This window comes from Hypanus sabinus, chromosome 2, assembly GCF_030144855.1.
Source record: "Hypanus sabinus isolate sHypSab1 chromosome 2, sHypSab1.hap1, whole genome shotgun sequence".
Classification (NCBI taxonomy): Eukaryota; Metazoa; Chordata; class Chondrichthyes; order Myliobatiformes; family Dasyatidae; genus Hypanus; species Hypanus sabinus.
Genome location: NC_082707.1, coordinates 35788896 through 35815136, shown reverse-complemented (window position 1 = coordinate 35815136; position 26241 = coordinate 35788896). Strand labels below are relative to the sequence as shown.

General features: G+C 41.1%; 1 protein-coding gene and 1 pseudogene across 4 annotated transcripts in view; one reads left to right on the top strand and one right to left on the bottom strand.

The window, feature by feature from the left end:
- Nucleotides 1–19740, bottom strand: part of daw1 (dynein assembly factor with WDR repeat domains 1) — an 89979-nt gene extending 70239 nt beyond the window's left edge. For all 4 annotated transcript variants that reach the window (XR_009506758.1, XR_009506759.1, XR_009506757.1 and 1 more), the window contains exons 1-5: nucleotides 19676–19740; nucleotides 15358–15430; nucleotides 10373–10517; nucleotides 6435–6493; nucleotides 2527–2649 (exon numbers count right to left, since the gene is read on the bottom strand). Coding sequence is in view for 1 of the 4 variants with exons in the window: in XM_059944055.1 (XP_059800038.1) it covers nucleotides 2527–2649; nucleotides 6435–6493; nucleotides 10373–10517; nucleotides 15358–15430; nucleotides 19676–19715 (440 nt within the window). In the remaining 3 variants the exon portion in view is untranslated. The remainder of the gene's footprint in view (nucleotides 1–2526; nucleotides 2650–6434; nucleotides 6494–10372; nucleotides 10518–15357; nucleotides 15431–19675) is intronic.
- Nucleotides 11998–13378, top strand: LOC132404566 (core histone macro-H2A.2-like; annotated as a pseudogene).
- Nucleotides 19741–26241: the final 6501 nt, after the last annotated feature.

Genomic DNA, 26241 nt, shown 5'->3' with positions numbered 1-26241 from the left:
AGTCCTGCAACCAAATCACTAATAGTTATAATGTCATAATTCTACATGCTGATCCATGCCCAATGCCCATCCACCTTTCCTACAATACTCCTTTCATTGATATACACCTGGCTCAGATCATTAGTCCTACCATGCTCAATTTTTTGATTCATAACTTTCTCTGTAGGCTTAACATCTTTCTCCACAACCACTCTACCATATGTTCTGGCACTCTGATTCCCATCCCTGCAACTCTAGTTTAACAACCCCCCCCCCATTCAGCATTAGCAGAACTTCCCACTCGGATATTAGTCCCCCTCCAGTTCAGGTGGAAACCTTCCCTTCTGTACAGCTCCACCCTTCCCTGGAAGAGTGCCCAATGATCCAAAAATCTGCAGCTCTCCCTCCTGCATCAACTCCTATTTCTGGCCTCACTAGCACATGGCATGGGTGGCAATCCTGAGATCACAATCTTGGGGGTCCTGTCCTTTAATTTAGCACCCAATTCCCTGGACTCACTTGGCAGGACTTCATCACCCATCCTACCATATATTTGATACTAACATGGACCATGACCTCTGGCTGCTCACCCTCTCACTTAAGAATGCTATGTACTCAATCCAAGGTGTCCCTTATGCTGGCATCCATGAAGCAACATACCATCTGGGAATCACATTCTCATCCACAGAACCTTCTTTCTGTTCCCCTAAACAACAAATCCCTTATCACTTCAGCTGGACTCTTCTCCACCCCCTGCTTTTCCTTCTAAGCCATTGAGCCAGAGAACTGACCACTGTGGCTTTCCTCTGCTAGGTTATCCCACCCAACGGTATCCAAAGTGGTTTACTTGTTGTGAGAGGAACGGCCACAGGGATACTCTTCACAGGCTGCCTATCCCCATTTACCCTCTGCACCTTGGGTATAATCACCTTCCTGTATGTCCTGTCTATCAACACCTCAGTATCCTACATTATCTGCCGTTCATCCAGTTCGAGCTCCAATGCCCTAACAGAGCCTGTTAGAAGCTGCAGCTCAATGCAGTTCTTGCAGATGTAGTCATCAAGGACACTAGGTCTCCCTGCCTTGCCACATCCCACAAGAGGACCATTCTACCAATCTGTCTGGCATTAACACTACTCTAAATGTGAAATAAAAAATAACTAATAAATAACAAAAAAATCTACCTATGGCCTATACCTCTCCTTGCTGAAGCCTTGATGAGATAAAGCCTCAATTCCCCACTCTAACACTGGCCCAATCACACAATGGCCACTCACTTCTTTTGAACTCTCTCTCCCTCGACACAATCTGATAATTTCTCAGGACTGTGGCATGCAAAATGTGCTGACTGTCCCTGCTCACTTCCTTTAAACTCTCTCTCTCTCTCTCTATGCAATCCAATGACTTCTTAGGACTGCGGCCCACATAAATGAGCTGATTAACCCCATTCACTTCTTTTAAACATTTTTCCCTTCTACACAATCTGATGATTCCTCAGGACTATGGCATGCAAAATGTGCTGACTGCCCCATTCGCGTCTTTTAAACTCTCTTCCTCTATGCAATTTGATGGATCCTCAGGACAGTGACACACAATAAAAAAATGTTCTCAAATCAACTTGGGTTCCAAGGGAAGTAGTAATGGCAACATAACAACCAGTTACACAGTGAAAATGATATAGGAAAATATCTGTAACTCTTCACTTATGTTATGGTAAAGTTAATTATCTGAAAGCCTACTGCATTCAAATGCAATTCCTGGTTGCTCTGAGGTACTAAGACACATTACTTATTTATATACAAATATTGACAAATCTTTATGTTCCATTATTACCAGATATTGTTTGAAGAAATGCTAGACATCAAATTGAACAAACATACAAAAATCTCAAAAGATTTTGCAAGTAAAACAACTAATATTATCCATTATTAGTGGAATAGTGCACAAAATACTGTATGTTAGCATTCATTTCCAGAGCACTATATTATAAAAGCAAAGATTTATAAGGCACTGGTCAAACTACATTAAGGGTATTGTGAGTAGTTTTGCTGGAGTTTTAAAGAACAAAGGGAACCTCTTTGAAGCCTACCTAACATTGAAAGGCATGATAAGATGGACATGAAGAAGTTGTTTCCAAAACAGGGGGAGCCTAGTACTTGGAATAGAAGAGCATCCCTTTATAGCAGAGATGAGGAGCAATTTTTTTAGCCAATGGGTGGTGAATCTGTGAATTGCATTGCCACAGATGGCTGTGGAGCCCAAGTCATTGGATATATTTAAAGCAGAGGTTGGTAGATTTTTGATTAGTAAAGGCATCAAAGCTTACAGAGAGAAGACAAAAAATATGAGGTTGGGTGGGAAAATAAATGAGCCATGACTTGACGGGCCTAATGGCCTAACTGCACATATGTCTTATGGTCTTATATATTTGGCATGCAACCAATTTTTAAATGACCAGTGATTGTGATATTTCAAGCTCGAATAAGAAAATCATAGCCACAAGTTTAGGTAGAATTAGCAGTAACCAACATCAATTAATGACCTCACCCAAAAGGATTGTTGAATGCAATGGCATAGACCACATTTCTATGACCCTCAAGTGTGTGCAGTTCTTCTCCTGATAGGGTATCCCATACTTTACAGGTTCTATCGTAGCTTCCTGTGATAAAACTAATCAGTACAACACAAAAAGTTAGTTTCATCAAAATGTAGTTTAGGTAAATGCGAGACAAATATTAGTCAGGATACATATATTATTCCCATTTAGAAATAGTACCACGTTTTAATAAGATGGTAAAGTTCTGAGCCCTGGTATTTTTCTGCATCCCTCTACCCACACTCACTAACGTTTAATCCAGACTCACAACTAAATTAAGATAAAAGCTTAATCAAGAAAATGAACTTTCATTACCTTCTTCAGCATAAATACAGTAACACGCAAAAAGATTGTCTATCAAGATGGCACATACTGTGGAACTTTTGAATAAATCTTTTAAGTTAATGAAGGAATGCAATTCCATTTGTAATTAAGTGCAAGTCAAAATATCTCTGTATGATGCTGCAATCTGATAGTTCACAGACATCTCTCAAATATTTGTTCTGGTTTCTTAATGTCCTCCACTTCCAAGAAATGCATGAAGTATGAAGTTGTGCTATTTATTGTGAATATAGCAGCTTTATAAATTTGGCAGGTAGTTTCTAAATGAAAAGTTCTAAAATGAAACAAAAAAATCAATATTGTCCTGTGTCAAGTTTGTGTTCTTCTCATATAAAATTTTTAAATTAATTATTACTCAGTTCAAAGTCAGTCAGTTCACAGAGAGTTTGATAAATTAACTTTTGTATTTTGACCTTGAGTTTCAACTTGGAAATTTTTCATTTATTTCTATTTATCTGCTTGTAACATAGATTGTATTACATAAACTTATAATCAAATCAATGTTACAAAATGGCAGTAACCTCCATTGGAGACAGAATTTTGGGAGTTTAGCCCCTATTCTAGATCTTGATTGTATCATTAAGGATGCCTTGTTATTAAATACTGGGTGTCCTTTTACAAATGTCTTTCAGGATAAAATGATAAATGAAGATCCCACAGGATTCCAAAGGACTTCAAACACCTAGCCAATCTCTCATTGCTACATCAGAAGTTCCCACCTGCTTCAAAAGGGCAAAAATTATACCAGTGACCAAGAAGGAGCAGGGTTAGCTGTCTTAACAACTATCATCCAATAGCACTCACATCTACAGTTATGAAGTGCTTAGAGAGCAAACACGAGGAAATCTGCAGATGCTGGAAATTCAAACAACAGACACAAAATGCTGGTGGAACACTGCAGGCCAGGCTGCATCTATAGGAAGAAGCACTGTCGACAGTTCGGGCCGAGACCCTTCGTCAGGATTAACTGAAAGGAGAGATACTAAGAGATTTGAAAGTAGTGGGGGGTGGGTGAAATGCAAAATGATAGGAGAAGACCGAAGGGGGTGGGATGAAGCTAAGAGCTGGAAAGGTGATTGGCAAAAGTGATACAGAGCTGGAGAAGGGAAAGAATCATGGGACGGGAGGCCTCGGGAGAAAGAAAGGGGAGGGAGGGGAGCACCATAGGGAGATGGAGAACAGGCATGATGGGCAGAGAGAGAAAAAACAAACAACTAAATATGTCAGGGATGGGGTAAGAAGGGGAGGAGGGGCATTAATGGAAGTTAGAGAAGTCAATGTTCATGCCATCAGGTAGGAGGATACCCAGCCGGTATATAAGGCATTGTTCCTCCAACCTGAGTGTGGATTCATCTTGACAGTAGAGGAGGCCATGGATAGACATATCAGAATGGGAATGGAATGTGGAATTAAAATGTGTGGCCACTGGGAGATCCTGTTTTCTCTGGTGGACTGAGCACAGGTGTTCAGCGAAACGGTTTCCAGTCTGCGTCAGGTCTCACCGATATATCAAAGGCCACTCCGGGAGCACCGGACGCAGTATACACCTGCCTTTACACTTCTTCCCTCACCACCATTCAGAGCCCCAGACAGTCCTTCCAGGTGAGGCGACACTTCACCTGTGAGGTGTGGTATACTGCATCCGGTGCTCAAATGCCATCTATAAATTTGCTGATAACACAACTATTGCTGGCAGAATTTCAGATGGTGACAAGAAAGCATACAGGAGTGAGATATATAAGCTTGTTGAGTGATGTTGCAGTAACAACTTTGCACTCAACATTAGTAAGAGCAAAAACTTGATCTGGACTTCAGAAAGGGTAAGACAAGGGAACACACACCAGTTGTCATAGAGGGATCAGAAGTGGAAAGAGTGAGCAATTTCAAGTTCATGGCTGTCAACATCTCTGAGGATCTATCCTGTGCCCAACATATCAATGCAATTAAAAAGAAGGCATGACAGCAACGATACTTCATTAGGAATTTGAGGAGATTTGGTATGTCACCAAAGACACTCACAAATTTCTTCAGATGTCCATGGAGAGCATTTTAACTGGCTACATCACCGTCTGGTGGTATGGGGTTGGGGGGGGGGGGGGGCTACTGCACAGGATCGAAATAAGCTGCAGAAAGCTGTAAACTCCATCAGCTTCACCATGGCACGAACCTCCTAGCATCCAGGACATCATTTAGCAGTGATGCCTCAAAAACGTGGCAACCATCATAAAGGACCCCCATCTTCCAGGACATGCTTTCTTCTCATTTCTACCATTAGGGAAGAAGTACAGGAGCCTGAAGGCACACACTCAAAAATTCAGGAACATCTTCTTCCCCCATCATCAGATTTCTGAATGGACATTGAACCCATGATCACCTCACTATTTTTTCTCTTTTTGCATTACTTATTTAATTTAACACATATATTTATATACTTATTGTAATTTACAGTTTTATAATGTACTGCTACCACATAACAATAAATTTCATGACATATGCCTGATTCTGATTCTGAAATGTAAACAGCTGTGATTCAAATTACATTATCAAAGTAACTGAACTATTATCCATTGTTTGTTGAACTTTTCATTTAGAAACTGCCTACCAGATTGAAATGCAAGAACAAAAGCTACCATTAAAATTAGTAAGGATCTACATTTCTTTCCTGCCAAGCACTCTTTTGCACCTACTCTGCAAATACAGAAATTAGCCTTTCCAACTGACATCATTCTCAGGATATCACATTGTTTCATATTCAAAGGTATACAGTTAATAGCAGGATCCTGAACAGCATTAATGTACAGAGGGATCTTGGAGTCCATCCATAGCATAATGTAAGTTGTATGGAATGCTTGCCTTCATTGGTCAGGGCATGAGTATAAGAGTAAAGAAGTCGTGTTGCAGCTATACCAACCTTTGGTTAGGCTGCCTTTGGGAGTATTGTGTCCATTTCCAGACTCACCATTACAGGAAGTATGTGGATGGTTTGGAAATGGTGCAGAAGTTTAGCAGGATGCTGCTGGATTAAAGGGTATAAGAAGAGCTTTGACAAACTTGGATTGTTTTCTTTGGAGAATAAGAAGCTGGGAGGAGACCTAATAGAAGTTTTTAAAATTATGAGTGGCAAAGATGGAATGGAAAGTCAGAATCTTTTTCTCAATATAAAAATGTTATGCACTACAGGACACACATTTAAGGTGAGAAGGGGAAAGGTTTAAAACAAATATGCACAGCAAGTTTTTTTTCACAACAGAAAATGACAGATGCCTGGAACAGGCTGCTAAGATTAGTGGTGGAAGCAGATATAATAGTGGTGTTTAAGAGACTAACAGATAGAAATATGAATATGCAGGGAATGGAAGTACATGCATTATATACAGGTACGAGATACTTAGTTTAATTCAGCATTATGTTCAGTGCGGACATTGCAGGTCAAAGGAGCTGTCCAATACTGTAACGTTCCGTATCCTATTAATGTGTCAAACACAAGCCATTAAAAGAAAGCAAGTGAGACACTTACCTGGAGCCAGCCTTGTTGAAAGCAACATTTGTCAGTGGTAGTATATGTGCCCGAAGTACCTATGATAAAATAATCAGAAAAATGACTTAGAATAGAACTTTACTGTTATTACTCAAGACAATGAAATTACAGTGGTACTCCAATCCATGCAAAACTTATATTTACAATGCAAGTGGTACAGCTTAATTAAAAAGAAAATCCCATATTTACATGCAACAAGTGATTTTGATAGTCCATAGCACTCAAGCCAGGTTGGAGCATTATTCAGCAGCACTACAGCGCTCGGGAAGAAGCTGTATTTCAGTTTTACTATCTTGGTGAATATGTTTCCTATCTCCTACCAGATGGCAAGAGACTAAATAAAGAGCATTTGGGATGGAACAAGATGGATCTTTAATGATGTTACGAGAATGCCAAATGCATCAAGAGTTGTAGGTTGTCTCCAGGTGCAGTAGGAAAGTCCCAGTGATGTGCTGAGCTGTCCAAACACCTACTGCAGTGCTTTCTCTTGATGAAACTAGACTATCACACTATCAATACCTACATTAGTATACTCTATATCACACATTAATAGAAGTTGGCCTGCAATTTTTGGGGCATATTAGCTCTTAAAATTTAAGATTAACATAAAAGTTGTTAAAACATTCAGAAATAGTTAAGTTTCTTCAACCAAATAAGCTCTGAAAATTGATTAACCATCATCACAAAGATGGGATAATAGAACTCCCACCTTACACAGCTGGAGAAGAGGGCTGCTTATGTGAGAATGCTGTTCTTGGACTACAGTTCAGCATTCAACACCATAATTCCCTCCAGGCTTGACAAGAAGTTCAAAGACCTCGGTCTTCACCCTGCTTTGTGTAGCTGGATCCTGGACTTCCTGTCAGATTGCCAACAGGTGGTAAGAGTGGCTCTCTCACCTCTGCCTCTCTGACCCTCAACACAGGTACCGCTCAGGACTGTGTCCTAAGCTCCCTCCTTTACTCTCTGTATACCCATGACTGCACACCCACCCACAACTCCAACTTGTTAATTAAATTTGCTGACAACACTACACTGACTGGCTTAATCTTCAAATAATCATGAGGTGGCCTAATCTCAAATAGTGATGAGGCAGCCTACAAAGAAGAAGTCATCACTCTGTCACAGTGGTGTCAAGAAAACAACCTCTCCCTCAATGTCACAAAAACAAAGGAGCTGGTTGTGAATTACAGGAGGAATGGAGACAGGCTAACCCCTACTGACATCAATAGATCTGGAGTTGAAAGGATGAACAGCTTTAAGTTCCTCATCATAAACATTACCGAGGATCTCATAGGGTCTGTACATACTGGCTGTGTGGTGAAAAAGGCACAACAGCACCTCTTTCATCTCAGATGGTTGAAGATGTTTGGTATGAGCCCCCAAATTCTTTCTTTGAGAGCATCCTGACTGGATGTATCACTGCCTGGTATGGGAACTGTACTTCATTCAATGGCAGGACTCTGCAGAGAGTGGTGCCGACAGCCAAGCACATCTGTAGACGTGAACGTCCCATTATACCGGACATTTACAGAGACAGGTGCATAAAAAGGGCCCGAAGGTTCATTGCGGACCAAAGTCATCCCAACCACAAACTGTTCCAGCTGCTACCATCCAGGAAATGGTACCGCAGCATAAAAGCCAGGATAATAGGCTCCAGGACAGCTTCTTCCACCAGACCATCAGACTGTTTAATTCATGCTTATGCAACTGTATTTCTGTTATATTGACTATCTTGTTGTATATAATATTTATTATAAATTGCTATAATTGCACATTGCACATTTAGACAGACACATAAAGATTTTTACTTCTCATGTATGTGAAGGATGTAAGCAATAAAGTCAATTCAATTCAACTCCTGTTAATTGATCTCAATGTGAGATTGTGAATTGTTTTCTGATTTTTAACTAATCCCTTGATCTGAAGTCTGAGTAAACTTTCTGTTGATGACCAGCGTGATGTGTGATGAGCAAACCAGGCGGAGATGGGGGTCCGGAGTTGACCCCTCTGTGAACTATGCTGTTAACGAGAGAGAGAGAAGTGGGGGGGGGGAGGCATCCTACACAGATGAGAGAGAGAGAGACACACACACATAATTTAGTGTTATGGATTCTTCACTGATTATTTACCTTTGCTCCAAGGACACTCTTCTTTGCTTGTTAACATTTCTTGCTGCGACAGCAAGGAGTGGCCCATTTTGATGGACATGGAGTTGATGGATGGCTGGTACCCCGGCAGGGGAGATAAAAGGCAAGTCTGCTGAGACACCGGCAGACATGCCACGGAACACTGGAAGAGCATTGTGCACCCACAGGAAGGTGGGGGTTTGGAGGATCGATCAGAGGCTCACAGTGTGTGAAGGCAGACCGGTGGGGCTTGTGTGTGTGTCCACCCTCGCCTGGGTGACGGGCTCACCACTGAAGAACGGTCTGGCCGGGAACGGAGGGGTCACCGTTGGTGACCACAACAGCACAATAGAACAAGAAGACAATGGAAGATTTGCCTGCTGCAACTGCTCACCCCTCGCTTGCTCGCTCTCCCCAACGGTACCACAGCAACTACCTCGACTTAAACTGAACTGAACTGAACTGAACTCTGCACCATCATAAGACTATTCATTTACCCCTAGACTTCGATAGAGCTTGGTTTTGATTTATATTTCCACACTTCCGTATATATCATTGCTAACCTGTTTTATATGTATATTTGCATTTTTATTGTACTGTATTACTAGTTTACTAATAAACACTTTTAGTTACAGTAATACCAGACTCCAACATATCATTCCATTTCTGCTGGTTTGGTGACCCGGTCACGGGATATGTGACACCAGTCTTCCATGAACTATCAAAGTTGTAAATAAGCTAGTGGATTATTCATTTTGCTTCATGCCGAGCTGCAAGAAGGGTTAATGGTTGCTCCAGATTTTAAAAAGCAAGATTTTTCTGCATATATTTGTGTTATTTTGTTATCAAACATTTTTAAAAATCATCTTGGAATTCATCAAATATTTTAGAGACACCTAATATTTTACTATTCTAAAATTCTATCAGGTGTCCTAAATAGAAATCCCTTTAATACCAGCATCAGTATTGCAGCTTATACAATATCATTTAGGACAATGTCAATCCTGTCATTGCTACCAATGAAAGCAAGTATTATCTACTTAGGAACATAAGGGAGAAGAATGGGATTGCGGTAATAAGTTTTGCAAAGTACTCCAACTGATTTGCTGCTGGTACTTCTGATTATTTAAACCCCTTTTCCAAAAAGAAAGCAGAACTGTATTAAAGTTGAATAATGCATGTATTTGATGTGCTATCATGCTTGAATAGCTGTTGAAGGGGCTGTAAAGTGAGTGTGTGTGTGTGTGTGTGTGTGTGTGTGTGTGTGTGTGTGTGTGTGTGCGTGTGCGTATGTGCATTATGTTTCAGAATAGGGCTCAATATTCAAGAGTGTGATATAGTCAATGACTATTTGTTTCATGACTGACAGAAACTTTTGCTAACTGAGTGAAAGTTTCTAGTCATGCATTTTATGAGATACATGATTTTAAAATGCTTTGACAGACTTTAACCGTATATGTTAAGTTTGCTGAATTTGTCCAGACCCTCAGACCATGCTAGAAAATCTTCCACAATTTGCAAACCAGACCAGAACCATGATATGAATAGAAAAAGTGACAATTTTCTGAAGTCAAACAAGATAACTCACTTGCATACCTGTCTTGATATTTTTGTCCAGTTAGCTTTTTCATTAATATTATCACTACATTAGGGGAACAAGTATAAGCTGCTATTACAAGATGTCTCTACATTAGTGTCAACAACCCTAGAAATAACTTTGTTCTAAAGCTCAATTTAATTTGTGACTAACAGAATATTTTACTTACTGACATGTGGGAAATTTATCACCTTAAAAAGATAGAATTTGTGATCATCCTGTTGACCAAGTTTTTCCTTGAGCCTTTGTACCAGCTGCTTCACCTGCTCTGTACGAGATGCAGTTATGAGGGGTTCAATCCTCTGGATTTCATCAACTACAGCATCTATATTTGCACTAGTTTAAATGTGCAACAAAAGAAAAATGTCAGAAGACACAGCAGAGTAGATAATGAAAGAGCAAATTAAAATATGACGTTTATAATAAAAAGAACTGGAATGGTAAAAAAAATCTACAAGGTCAAAGTTAAATATTGAAATGTTAGCAAAGGATTATTATCTCAGCAAAATCTCATGCACTCTATGCATACTATGCAGCCTTACATTTGGAGAATATATACAGAGCCTATAAAAAATATTCACCTGGCTTGGAAGTTTTCACCTTTTATTGTTTTATAACATTGAATCACAGTGATTTAATTTGACTTCTTTTGACACTGCTCAACAGAAAAAGACTTGTTTCTATCAAAGTGAAAACAGATCTCTACAAAATGATATAAATTATTTACAAATATAAAACAAAATAATTTTTTGCATAAGTATTCACCCCTTTTAATATGACACACCAAGCCAATTGTTTTTAGAAGTCACGTAATTTGTTAAACGGAGATCACCTGTTGTGCGGTCAAGGTGTTTCAATTGATTGTAGTAAAAATGCACCTGTAGCTGGAAGGTCCAACTGCTGATGAGTCAGTATCCTGGCAAAAACTACACCATAAAGACAAAAGGACACTCCAAACAACTCCACAAAAAGGTTATTGAAAAGCACAAGCCAGGAGATGGATACAAGTACATTCCCAAGTTACTGAATATCCCTTGAGTACAGTTAAGTTAATCATCAAGAAATGGAAAAAATATGACACAGTTGTAAATCTGCCTAGAGCAGGCCATCCTCAAAAACTGAGTGACCATGCAAGAAGTGGACTAGTGAGGGAGGCCACCAAGAGACCTATGATAACTCTGCAGGAATTACAAACTTCACTGGCTGAGATGAGAGTGACTGTGCCTACATCAACTATTGCCCAGGTGCTTCACCAGTTGCACTTTATGAAAGAGTGGCAGAGATAGCCATTGTTGGAAAAAAAAAACTCATACGAAATCTAGGCCAGTTTACCAGAAAGCATGTGGGAGACTCTGAAGTCAGCTGGAAGAAGGTTCTGTGGTCTGATGAAACCAAAATTGAGCTTTTTGGCAATCAGATTAAATGTTGTTCGGCATAAGCCCAACACCGCACCTCATCAAAAACACACCAACTGTACAGTGAAGCATGGTAGTAATTGCAACACGCTTCATTGCAGTAGGCCGTGAAAAGCTTGTGAAGGTAGAGGGTAAAGTGAATGCAGCAAAATTCAGGAAAATCCTAGAGGAAAACCTGTTGCACCCTGCAAGAGAACTGTGACTTGGGAGAAGATTTGTTTTCCATCAAGACTATGACCAAGCATAAGGCCAAAGCTAATGACTTAAAAACAACAAAGTTAATGTCCTGGTCTGGCCAAGTCAGAGTCTAGAACTCAATCCAATTGAAAATTTGTGGGTGGCTACACAGGATTAATGGATGCCGAGGATTAACAGACTCCACTGTCGCCTATCAAAGGAGATCTACAGGTGGTATTTTACTAACCCACAAATCGCAAGATGTCAGCTCGAAGTGGAAAAAAGAAACTGTCCAAGTTATCACGCTCAGCCAGAGCAGGAGTCATTTTTTCCTGTTGGCAGAATAATGCGTTATTTGCGGAAAGGAACATTCAAATACCGTATCCGGATGGGAGCACCTGTTTACCTCGCCGCAGTCATACAGTACCTGGCAGCTGAAATTTTGGAACTGGCTGGGAATGCAGCCAGAGATAATAAGAAGAGTAGAATAACTCGAAGGCACATTCTGTTGACAGTAGCAAATGATGAAGAACTAAATCAGTTAATAAGGGGAGTAACAATTGCGAGTGGTGGTGTGCTGCCCCAAATTCATCCTGAGCTACTGGCAAAGAAACGTGATGCCAGAAGTAAAGTGGAAACCATTCTTTCCACACCATCAAAAAAGAAGGCAAAGAAAGCGAAGCCATCTCCAATCAAAAAATCTGCCAAGAAATCAGCTATCAAAAAGGCTGCAAAATCCAAATCAACCAGAAAGGGTAAACGAATAGTAAACAGTAAGGAAGGAGCATCTAGTTCTACATCAGATGATGTACCTGGTGAAGGCTTCACAATTCTCCCAACAAAGAGCCTTTTCCTGGGGCAGAAGCTGTCATTGACACAGAGTGAAATCAGTAACATCGGTTCAGTTAAGGTTGAGTGCATCATCAACCCAACAAATGCTGAAATAGACCTTAAAGAGGTAATGCGTTGGAAAAAGCAGGGAGGAAGGAATTTTTAGATGCTGCGAAAGAGCTCTGGAAATCTAATGGACGTTTGGAAGTAATTGGAGTTGTTTTGGGCCAGGCTCCTGGACTGCCAGCCAAATTCATCATTCACTGTAAATATCTCACAATGGGGAATGGATAAATGTGAAGAACAACTGGAAAAAACTGTGAAGAATTGTTTGACCTTAGCGGATGAAAAGAAACTGAAATCAATTGCTTTCCCACCCATTGTCAGCAGCAGAAATTGCTTCCCGAAGCACATTGCTGCGCAGCACATCCTCAAGGCCATCTCCAATTATTTTATTAATACAGCATCATCATCATTGAAGAGCATCTTTTTTGTCTTATTTGACAGTGGAAGCATTGGTATCTATGTGCAGGAAATGGCAAAACTTGACATAAAGTAACCTTTTTTTTTAAATGACAAGCTGGGAATTTTAAACAGCATTTTGTCCAACAATGCAGAAAAGTGCGTGTGAGTGTGTGTTTAAAAAGTAAGAGAAGGTGCAAAGTATGAGTTCTGTGATCACAAACATGGTCTGAAGTTTGAAGTGTAAACTTTTGATTACATTTTTAATGTACTCCTCCCAAATCGGGAAAATGTTTTGAAATTTACTTGTGAAAAAAATCAGAAAACAACCTTGATACTTTGACAGTTTTGACAGTTCTTTTGTGATTTTACTAAAATTTTAAAAGTTTAGATTTTTAAAAGAAAATTGTTACATTTAACTGTCTAGTGAAAAATATATCAGGCTGGAAGATTTTGACTTCATGAAATTGTAGTTTTAAATATTTGTTTTGTTAAGCTAGTACATTTGGTTTCACATTCCAGTATGTAATGAAACAGCAATCAGGCTGCATTATGTCTCCTAATTCCTAAATAATAAAACTTTTTAAAAGATCTGAAAAAAAAAGAAAATTTGTAGGTGGGCTGGAAAAGGGCTGTTCACTCATAGTCCCTTAGCAATCTGACAGAGCTTGAGCAGTTTTGTAAAGAATGGGGAAAAATGGCAGGGTCGATATGTGCAAAGCTGATAGAGACCTATCCACACATATGCAAGGCTGTAATTGCTGCCAAAGGTGCATCTACTAAATACTGAGTTGAAGGGGTGAATAATTATGCAATTACTTTGTGTTTAATAGTTGTAATAAATTTAGACCAACTTGTAGAAATTTGTTTTCACTTTGACACAAAAGAGTCTTTTCTGTTGATCAGTGTCTGAAAGAGCCAAATTAAATCCACTGTGATTCAATGTTGTAAAACAATAAAACATGAAAACTTCCAAAGGGGAAGTTTATAGGCACTGTATATATAAGTATATTCTTCAAACTTGATCTCTGCAAATACATAAATCTATACCATTTTTAATTTAAAGGCAAAGGCATCTTGTAAATGATATATAACTGCGGCTAGACCATTCTAAAAGTACTGTGAACAATTCTGACTTTTATATTACAAGAGATGTATTGTAAATAATGAAAAAAATGTACACGGATGATACCTTAAATAAGAGGGTATTTCTATCAAGTAAAAGTAAAAGGGAAGACTGGAATTACTTTGTTCGGGGAAGAAAAAGAGTGAGCAGTAACCTGAAGAGGTCAGTAACACTTTAAAATGGTCTAATGGGATAAAACTATAGAAGATGTTTGTACGGTCAAAGGACAGAACCAGAGCCCATAGATATCCAATAATTATTAATGATTCTGAAAGTGAATTCACAGAAACATCTTTGTCTTTGGTATAAGTGGATTGTGTTCTTGTTCAAGTTTATGATTGTAGGCATATACAATATACAGGATACATATGCTTATGACAACAAGGGTATAAATGCCTTGAAAAGGAGCTTTGTTTTGCAACAGCACCTTAAATATGAGAGTATATCTATCATTCTGAGTTCAATTCTGGCACTGACCAAGCAGTCACTGTACCCACAGGAGGGGGAGTTGTCAGCAACCTCAGTACGAGGTACTGTATTTCAAGTGGGCTCTGCCTGTCTGATGAGACCAAGGTGAGGTGGATCTGACAGTCAAGTGAGGGTGGGCTGGTTAAGGGATACCACCAGCCATCTGAGATCAATACAGTGAAGTACAACAGCTAGATCAGACCGGATGAAAGTGAACTGTCAGTCATGTGATTCTGGGGGAAGGGACTGCAGGTTATCAGATGAGACCTGGATCAGGGAGCATTGCTTGCTGGATAACATTAGGGGTGAGGTCCAGTACAAGGCAAATGAGTCTGCAGTGAGACCATGGAATGCATGAGTTTTCCCTGGGTGCTCCAGTTTCCTCCCACAGTACTGGGTAGTTAACTGGTCATTGCAAATTGTCCCGTGATTAGGTTAGGGTTAATCAAGGTTGTGGGGGTTACTCTGGCAGGACAGCTCAAAGGGTCTACTCTGTGCTGTGTTGCAAAATAAATAATATAAACTTAACATATATCATACAGAACAGTCATGTTTATTGAAATTAGTCGGACAATTGTACTTATGAGAGTAGTTATAACAAGAATGAACCTAGGATATGTTAATTGACTTGGTTGAGGAAGGGTGGCAAGATGCTTTGAGTTTTATCTAACTTTTATTTATCACAAATCAAACTTACGCTGGTGTCAAGTCAAGTAAATCAATGGATTTGCTCTTTGTCTCCCCTCCTTTCTCATATTCCAAAATAATTCCTATTTAAAATAAAAGTATTGTAAAGAAGTTAGACATTGTAAAATTCATCCTTCCCTCCAAACACATCTTCTAATCCTGAACAGTCTCAAGATTTTTGAGAGATCAGGAACTAAGGAAACAATGGAAAAGCAATGATTCTAACAAAATTGCATCAAATAGTGGCATGGGTTTGTGACCACAGATCTGACACCCTAAATGGCCTCAGTATGTTCCTCAGCACACCGTTTGGTTGGTAGTTCCCCTTACCGTAATCTCTCTACACAGGTGGGAACCCCGCCCACCACCATCAAGGTCTCACTTGATCAGCTCTTCACCTTGGTCTCACCTCACTGGCAGTGCATTCTCACCACAGCCTCATTCTAGTTTGCAGTGTCCACTCAGCTGACAAGCAATGTCCCTTACCTCAGCCACTCCTAGATAACAAAGCAATCCCAGCTCAGTCTCAAGCAGCTAGAGTGCTGTTAACCCAGCATTACACAACAAGTTACTACTTCACCTCAGACTCATTTGCCTTGTACTGGACCTCACCGATAACGTTACCTAGCAAACAATACTCCCTAATCCAAGTCTCATCTGATAAACAACACTCACTTTCCCCAGCATCACATGATTGGCAGCTCACTTTCATCTGGTCTAATCTAACTGGTTGTACTTCATCATACTGATCTCAAATGGCTATAGGTATCCCTAAGCCAGACCATCCTCACCTGACTGGCAGACCAATCTCACCTTGGTCTCATCAGGAAGGCAGAAACCACCTACAGTACCTCACACTTATCTCACTTGTTGACATTTTCCTCTCCTGTGGCCTATCATACCTTCACCTGATAATCAGTGCAGTCTCACCACAGCCTCTCACCCCCTTACAAAGGTAGAGCATTCTTATGAAACCTTTCTTAAGCTGAAATGGCATAAAGCGAAGAACCATTAACTTATATGGGAAAAATTTTCATAAAAGCTAAAATTCTCTTTGTAATGTGAAAGCAGGTTAATAATGTAGGTCTTGTGTAAAAGTGAAGTGGCGCAAAGCGAACATTCGTAAAGCAGGGGTTACCTGTATAAGTGAGAGTAAGCGTTCGACACAGACTAGAAGGGCTGAGATGGCCTATTTCCGTGCTGTAATTGTTATATGGTTAATATAAAAGCATGTGCATGAGGGCATGAGATAACTTCAGCAGAGAAGATCAAGGAAAATCCAAAGAGATTTTACAAGTATATTAAGGGAAAACGAGTAACTATAGAGAGGACAGGACCTATCAAAGATCAAAGGGAACAGCTTTGTGTAGAGCTACAGGAGATGATCAAGGTCCTTAAAGAATATTTTCTCTCTGTATTATCATGAAGTAACATATGAAAACTTTGGAAACAGGAGAAGTCAACTGGAAGATCCAGAATAGTCCTCATTACAGTAGAGGTGCAGTTGGATATCTTAAAAGGTATGAAAGTAGATATATCTCCAGGACTTGATCCAGGTATATCCAAGATCACTGTGCAAGATAGGGAAGAAATTATGGGAGCCCTGGCTAAGATTTTTGCATGATTGCTAGTCACAGATGAAGTACCAGTAGACTGGAGGAAATGAATGTTTATTTAATAAGGGTGGCAAAGAAAAATCTGGGAACTTTAGATGTCTAACATCTGTCATAGGTAAGTTACTGAACTGGAAAAACAGGGGTGATTGGGTAGTCAACATGGATTTCAGCATGAGGGATCACGTCTTATAAATTTGATTTGAGTTTTCTGATGAGGTGACCAAAAATGTTGATGAGGGTGGAGCAATATAAGTGCTTTCAATGGAGTTCAGTAAGGCCTTTGATAAGGCTCCAAGTGGTAAACAGCTCTGGAAGGTGTAATCACATGGACTCAAGGGAGAACTTGCTAAATGGATGGTTGAAAGCAGAGGATGAGACTAAAAAGTTGATTTTCAGACTGGAGGCCAGTAACTATTGGTGTGCTTCAGGTGCTAGTGCTGGACACAATGTGGTTTATCATCTACAGCATATCAATGATTTGGATAAAACTGTACAAGATATGGTTAGTATGCATGTCTGCAGATGACACTAAAATAAGTGGGTCAGCAGACAATGAAGAAGGATAGCAAAAATTATAGAAGTTCTTCAAAGTTCAAAGTAAATTTATTATCAAAGTACATATATGTCATCATATATGTCAACCCTGAGATTCATTTTCTTATTCAGTTAACTCAAGAAACATAATAGAATTGATGAAAGATCCCAGCAGGAGAGACAAACAACCAATGTGCAAAGGACAACACAAACTGTGCAAATAAGAAAGACAGAAAATAATAAATAAATAAACAAACAAGCAAACAGACAGACAAACAGGTAATAAATATGGAGAATGTGAGATTATGAGTCCTTGAAAATGAGTCCACAGGTTGTGGGAGAGTTCAGTTATGGGACAAGTGACATTAACTGAAATTATCCCCAATGGTTCTAGTTGAAGAGCAATAACTGTTCCTGAACCTTGTGGTGCAAATCCTGATGCTCCTGTACCTTCTTCCTGATGGAGCAGAGAGAAGAGAGTATAACCTCAGTGGTGGGGGTCCTTGATGATAGATGTTCATTGATAGTAGACAGGGTGGTGATAAAAGTTTTTGACACACTGGCCTTCTTAAGTCAGACAAGGAGTATTTTAGATGGGAGACCATGCTGTGGTTTTACAGGATGTTGGTGAATTTTCCAGGATTTTGGTGAATTGAATATTGTGTCAGTTTTGGTCATTCTGCTATAGGGAAGATGTTACTAAAACAGTGATGCTGCAAGGACTTTAGGGACTTTTGGAAGAGGCTGGACATTCCTAGAGCAAAGGAGATCAACCGTGATCTTATAGAGGTATTTAAAATTATAAGAGGCATAGATAGGGTGAATTGTGCTCAGTCTTTTTCCTAGATTTGGAGAATCAAGATTTAAGAAGAACGAGGGGCAATTATTTTTTTTTATGCAAAAGGTGGTATGTGCGTGGAATCAGCTGTCAAAGGAATTGATTGAGGCAGATAAAATAATAACTTTTAAAATACATTTGAACATGGTACATGGATTGGAAAGGTTTAGAGGATTATGAGCCAAGCATCCGCAAATGGGACTAACTTGAATAGAGTATCTTGGAAATGGGCTGAAGGGCCTGTTAGCATACTTCATAACTCTATAATTTTATGATTACTCTATCATCCTAGCTTAATCCGGCTACTAGATAAAATTTCAAAGTTAAGTTAATTGGTTATGTAAATATATGTCACCATTTACCACCCTGAGCTTTATTTTCTTGTAGGCAATCAAGTAAATACAAGAAACACTATAGAGTCAATGAAAGCTCACACCCAACATGATAGACAAATAACCAGTGTGTAAAAAAACTGTACAGATACAAAATGAAAAAAGAAAAACAAATAATAAATAAATATCAAGAACATGAGGTGAAGTGTCCTTGAAAGCAAGTCCATAGTTTATGGGAAGTTATCTCATCTGGTTCAAGATTCTGATGTATGAAAGGTAATAACTGTTCCTGAACCTGAGTCCTGAGGTTACTGTACCTTCTTCTTGATGGCAACAGCAAGAAGAGAGCATGACATGGATGGTGGGATCACTGATGATGGATGCTGCAACAACGCTCTATGTATATGTGCTCAATTGTGGGGAGGGCTTTACCCATGTTCAATTGGGCTGTATCCACTACTTCTTGTAGGGTTTTCTGTACAAGGGCATTGGTGTTTCCATACCAGGCCATGATGCACCCAGTCAATATACTCTCCACCACACATCTACAGAAGATAGTCAAAGTTTTATATGACATGGGGAATCTTCGCAAACTTCTTAGAAGGTAGTGACACTGTACTCCAGCTTCATTTGACTAGCATTGCCCTCTCTCATACCAAACAGTAATTTCTCCTTGCAGGCCTCTCCTGAAAATAAGTCCCATTTCATCACAACCTCACCTTGAAACTTCAGTCTCTCCATGCAATGCACCCTCAAACTGTAACAACCTGGCTGGCAGTTAATCAAATTGCTCTCTCGGCATGGTATTAACAGATAGTCAGCTCCCCCTCATCCAGTCTCACCAGGTAGGTAGTCAGCCCTTCCAGGCAGTCTTCAATCAGTCTTGCCAGGCAGGCGGTTCCCCCTCACTCATTTCCACCAAGTAGACTGTGAATCCTCATTCGGCCCCAGCAAGTGCAGTAGTCCTCCTTTCTCTAACATCCCTCATCCCCTTTCCCCGGGCTTTACCTGGCGGATAGTACCGCAGGAGGAACCTCTTCAGTTTCATCTTTCTGTAAGTGCGTCCTTCTGTCGCCTAGCAACGAAACGGCTACCGAGCCTGCGCACCGCCCCGTCGGTCCGTACCGCGCATGCGCTCCTTCTGAACGCCGCGGGGAGAGGTGTTGGCGGGGGAGTGCGGTTTCGCTCATGGTGAGAGGTGTCTCTCCTGAGCTGAGAGTACTTCTCGGCTCCATCGAGCAAATTAGAACTAAGTTCTTGTTCAGAAAAAAATTCGTATTCCCAAATTGAGCATCGAGATTGAGGAGGAATTACTTTCTCTTCTGTGTGGCTGACGAGGCTAAAATGTACAGGCAAGACAACATCTGCAGATGCTGGAAATCCGAGTTTCACACACACAATATGCTGGAGGAACTCAGTAGGCCAGGCAGCATCTAGGAAAAGAGATGCTGCATGGCCTGCTGAGCTCCTCCAGCATTTTGTGTGTATTGAGGCTAAAATGAAAACTGCAGACTCTTCCACAAAACAAAACACACAAACTGCTTTTGAAACTCAGGATGCCAGACAAATGTGGAGTGAAGTAAACAATCGATCTTTCGAATCCGAGACCCTACATCGGGACTCGGGTCTCTGCTTGGAGGCGCTTCCACAGATGGGGCAGGTGAAGTTCATAACCTTCCAACTACTTGCAGGTCACCCCAAATACTTCACTTCCACTTTTGAGACTCTTAGGAATCTGTAGGGATGGTGCATTTGAGGCGAGCATGTATCTTCTAGCTGTCTGGTAATCCTGTCATCTGGCAGTGCAGAGGGCAGAATGTCAGTTTCAGGGGTCTGGAGATACTGTGCTTCGAGAGGGCACTTTTGGCGATTCCTTACAGGGAATTTGGAGGATCTTCAGTAAACAACATTGGCGGCATTTTCTCACTTCCTTGAGATGATGGTTGTTGGTTGTCTACGTCTCAGAAAAACTAAAGGAAGGTTGGGATAGCTTCTTTGCAGAATATCATGAATTTCTGAGATCCTGATCTCCAAATACAGTATGCAAGAAATTTTAGATGTATTTAGAGTAATTTCCATTTCAGCGCCTCTCGATGTGAATAATTAAAAACTAGCAAAAGGAATGATTTTGTGCTTGGTGGCTCAGACAAAGCAGGAAGATTGTTAATATAGTAATTTTCTTGGTGACTCCCTAACATAAAGCTATTTTTTAAAGGGGAGAATTATCACACACAATAGCTGGTACACCAAATAGACATGCCGGCAGGAAGGTCTCCCAGAATTTCTGTTTTATTAGATGTGTTTAGCCTTATTGAAGAATTCCACTCAATTCAGTCAACTTCACACACTATTTTTTTTTGGATTTAGTTGTATTGCTTCTTATTTCTTACTTCGACCGCCTTAGTGGAATAGCCCAACAGGCGCGGTAACCTATCCTGGTGTGTGATTGAATGGGCAATTTTTAGGCCACCTTTTCACCCTCCCCCAATTGGGGTGCGCAGTACAGTCCCTAAGTAGGGCTGCTCAGTCACACAGGGGTCTGCCAAAAACAGCTGCCACTCAGTCCCAGCTGCTAGCGACCAAATACCCTGTGCTGCTGCCATGCAGGGTTCTGACTAGGAGCTCCCAGTCCATTCGTACCTGCTCCAATTGCCAGATGCCCCATCGCCATCAGAATTCAACCATATGTAAAGCCTAGGTATTGTTCACCGTGGTCAGAGGTGGAGACCTGCGCATGGAAGCTATTAAAGTGCCACAGGGGGTGCACCATCCCCACTAGCACAATCTTCACCATGATGACGTAAATCCTGGTGCAAGGGTGAACCCAGGACAACCGGTCCCACATATTGGCTGCAGGAGGCTGCCACGTCCTTGGTCTGTTAAGGCCCGCCTATTGCGCGCCACCAGCGCATTGCTTTTCTGTCAGGGTGCGCTCCCTTAGCCTTGTCTCAACAGACTTACCACAAGGCAGTGGGGCTACTTACCCATAGCTGGGACAGTGGTTGATGGGGCGCCAGGGCGTATCCACACAGTGGTGGGCCTGCACGCCACGTCTCTGGGGCCCAATGCTGCTTCCAAGATTTCCTGTAGTTTAGCCTGGGCCCGTAAGATACCCAGTTTCCGCATGTGGCCCCAAGGAGGAACTGCAGGAGTCTTGGTGGTGGAGAGGCTCTGTACTGGCAGAAGGAGGCTTACACTCTCGGCTCCTCTTTTCACCCTCTGCTGAGAAGGTTTGCCAGCAGCAATAGCTGTAAGCAGAGAGTAGCAAGCAGAGAGCACCATGTGGCAGACAGCATGCAACATGCACTAACTACAAGCACTACTATACTACTGCACTAGACTCTTCACACACACCCTGTGAGCAAATACTCCACCCCCACACAGGATTTAGATCTAGTCCATGATATAATCACAATACTTGTCTCTCAACACACACAGACCAAGATGAGGAAGCCAATTTAAGGGACAGGTTGGGAAAGCTGGTGGAAGTGAAGGTATTTCAAATCAAAATTTTGAGGTTAATTTTGGTAGGTTCAGTACTGTGCAAAAGTCTTAAGCACATATTTATATATATGTAGCTAGAGTGCCTAAGACTTTTGCACAGTACAATAGTAATTTTATACATTGCATTGTACTGCTGCCACAAAAAAAAACAAATTTCATAACATATGTGAGTATTGAGATTCTGATATGGTCTCTATTAGGAAATGAGAATGGGAAGGGATCAGGGAGAGGGGAATCATGGTTGGGAAAAGAAAAAGGGAGAGGGAAAGGAGTGGGAAGCACCAGAGATTTATTCTATACTGATCAATAAACCAATTGTTTGGAATGGGAAGATTTTGCCTGGTGCCTCAAGGCTGGGTGTGTCTGCACCTGCCCCTCCCCCCCCCCCAGGCCATTCCCAACATCCTTATCCTTTGTTCCTTGCACATTTACAAATACACTTTCCACTCCATGTTGACAAATACAGTACTGTATGTAACACACATATATGTTTGAAGGGGAAATCCGGAGTATGAAGTCCATGATATGAAGAACCTTCCCATCTTTTCAATCACAACGACACAATGAAGTTCATTAAAGCTTTGCTTTTTAAACAAGGTGAAGCTTCTATTATTTTACTGTACCTGAGCCACAGTAAAATATTAGATTGTTTTTATGCACTGGTTCAATTTCATAATTCAGTCACAAAGGTAAGTTGTGGACTTGCAGCAAGGTTCATGAATTCTGCACTTTCCTTTCTTGGTCTTTCATGTGCCAATACACAGAAATATCCAACATCATGCAGCACGCTTGGAGACCATTTCTTTCTTATAGCATCATACAGTACAGGTATAGGTCCATTAGGCCAGCCTTTCCGCGCTGACCAAGCTGCCTACCTGAGCTAATCACATTTTCTGTGTTTTACCTATATCCCTCTAAATCTCTACTATCCACAAACTTTAAACATTGTACTTATACCTGCCTCTACTTCTTGCCACTGGCAGCTCACTTCGTATAGCTTGCCTCCCAGGTTCCCTTTCAATCTTTCCATTCTCCATTAACTTAAGTTCTTGATTCTCCAACCCTGGGAAAAAGGACTATGTTCATTCACCCTATCTATGTCCCTCATTATTTTATACACCTCTGTAAGTTCATCCCCATTGTCACAGTATTTAGTGAATGAAGTTCTAGCTTGCTCAACCTCTCTTTATAACTCAGTCCTTCAAGTCCTGGAAACATCCTCCTAAATCTTTTCTGCACTCTTTCCAGCATAATGCATCTCTTCGAAAGCAGGGTAACTAAAACCGAACACGACATTCCAAATGTGACCACACCAACATCTTGTACAGTTGTAATATAACATTCTGACTTCTAAACTCCACACCCTGACAGATGCAGCTCAACATGCTAAAAGCCACTTTCAGCGAACCACATATTTGTATTTCCAGGTCCTCTGTTCTCCAACGCTCCCCAAATCCCTACCATTTACCATGGAAGTCCTACCCTGTATTCCTGAATTAAATTCCATTCCTATGTTCTTACGTGTTTCACATTTCCGACTGGGAAAATGAGATTCTGACTATGTACCCTATCTTTGCTTCTCATAGTTTTATATACTACTATAAATATGCAACATCAAACCCTGCACCTGCCTTCTTCTCCACCCTACCACAACCTTCAACTTTCAGAGAAAAGAATCCACCTCTTCTTATAGATAGTACACTGTATTCCAAATAGTATGCTAGTGACACAAAATGCTGGAGGAGCTCAGCAAGTCGGGGAGCATCTATAGAGGAGAATAAAGAGTCAGCATTCATCAAGAGTATACCAGTGAATGAGTGGGGTGACATGGTAGTGAAGCAGTTAGCACAGTCTCTTGACAATATCAGCAATTACTGATTGGGGTTCGATTCCTGCAGCTCTCTGTAAGGCGATTGTCCATTCTCCCCATGACCATGTCAATTTCCTCAGGGCGCTCCAGTGTTCTCCCAAGTTTCAAAGATGTATGGGTTAGTTAGGGTTGATAAGTTGCATGTGTGCTGGGTTGGCACCAGAAGCATGGAAACACTTGTGGGCTGCCCCCAGCAGATCGCAGGCAATCATGCAAAATGACATCTTTCATTGTATGGTTTGATGTATGTTTATGTGACATTTAAAACTTATTCTGTACGCTTCCCAAAACCTCCACATCCTTTTGGTAATGAGGTGACCAGAACTGTACACAATGCAGTATTCCAAATATGGCCTTTTATACAGTTTTATACAGTGGGCTCTCAGTGAACTGAAAGAGTAGGTGGAAACCATCAACACAGTGAGCTTCACGGATGCTTCAGAAGCCAGAGGTCCAGCAAGTTTCACAGGAGTATGGGCACCAGAGCCTTGGTGAGAATGGTGATCATGGAGAGTTTCAAAAGAAGCACCCTCCAGAGATTCATTATGACTTCCAAATAATTGGTAGTAGATTATCAGTCTTATCTGGTAAGTAGTAAAATTTATTGAACTGATAATAAGACCATAAGACAAAGGAGCATAAGTCAGCCATTCAGCCCATCGAGTCTGCTCCGCCATTTCATCATCTGATCCAATCTCCCCTTTAGTCCCATTCCCCCACCTTCTCACCATAACCTTTGATGCCCTGACTACTCAGATACCTATCAATCTCTGCCTTAAATACACCCAATGACTTGACCTCCACTGCTGCCCGTGGCAACAAATTCCATAGATTCACCGCCCTCCGGCTAAAAAAATTTTTTCGCATCTCTGTTCTGAATGGGTGCCCTGCAATCCTCTAATCTAATAATCTAAAGTATAGGGCAGCACATTTTAAGCTAATAAATTTACAAAACAATTTATGAAGCCTTTCATGTGAGCCATTAGGTTTGCCCACAGAAGGCAAAGAGTGGTTGTTTGTTAGTTAAAGTCTGTCCTGAGCCTTATAGGCTCATCAAGCCAGTGCTTATGCCGGTTTCCGTGGCACGAAGAGACTGAGAATACGACACTCCCACTCCCCACCCATCCCCTGGATAGGACGCCAGTCTGTCGCGAGGTTAACCCCAACATTTTGCCGGTACCCATTTTCAGCTGGGTGGACTGGAGCAATGTGTGGTTAAGTGCCGTGCTCAAGGACACAAAATGCTGCCTTGGCTGGGGCTCAAACTCACAACCTTCAGATCACTAGTCCAACGCCTTAACCACTTGGCCACTTGCCACACAAAATAGTGGTTGTAGATGGGACATATTCTGCATGGAGTTCGGTCATGGAGTGCCTCAGGGATCTGTTCTGGGACCCTTACTCATCATAATTTTTATAAATGACCTGGATGAGGAAGTGGAGGGATGGGTTAGTAAGTTTGCTGATGACACAAAGATTGGAGGTGTTGTGGATAGTGTGGAGGTTACAACGGGACATTGATAGGATGCAAAACTGGGCTGAGAAGTGGCAGATGGAGTTCAACCCAGGTAAGTGTGAAGTGGTTCATTTTGATGATCCACTTCAAATATGATGGCAGAATATAGTATTAATGGTAAGACTCTTGGATCAGAGGGATCTTGGAGTCTGAGTCCATAGGACACTCAAAGTTGCTGCGCAGGTTGACTCTGTGGTTAAGAAGGCGTACAGTGTATTGGCCTTCATCAATCATAGAATTGAATTTAGGAGCTGAGAGGTAATGTTGCAGCTATATAGGACCCTGGTCAGACCCCACTTGGAGTACTGTGCTCAGTTCTGGTGGCCTCACTACAGGAAGGATGTGGAAACCATAGAAAGAGTGCAGAGGAGATTTACAAGGATGTTACCTGGATTGGGGAGTTTGCCTTAAGAGAATAGGTTGAGTGAACTCCGCCTTTTCTCCTTGGAGCGATGGAGGATGAGAAGTGACCTGATAGAGGTGTATAAGATGATGAGAGGCATTGATCGGGTGGATAGTCAGACGCTTTTTCCCAGGGGTGAAATGGTTGCCACAAGAAGAAACAGGTTAAAGGTGCTGGGGAGTAGGTAAAGAGGAGATATCAGGGGTAAGTTTTTTACTCGGAGAAATTGAGTGCATGGAATGGGCTTCCGGCAATGGTGGTGGAGGCGGATACAATAGGGT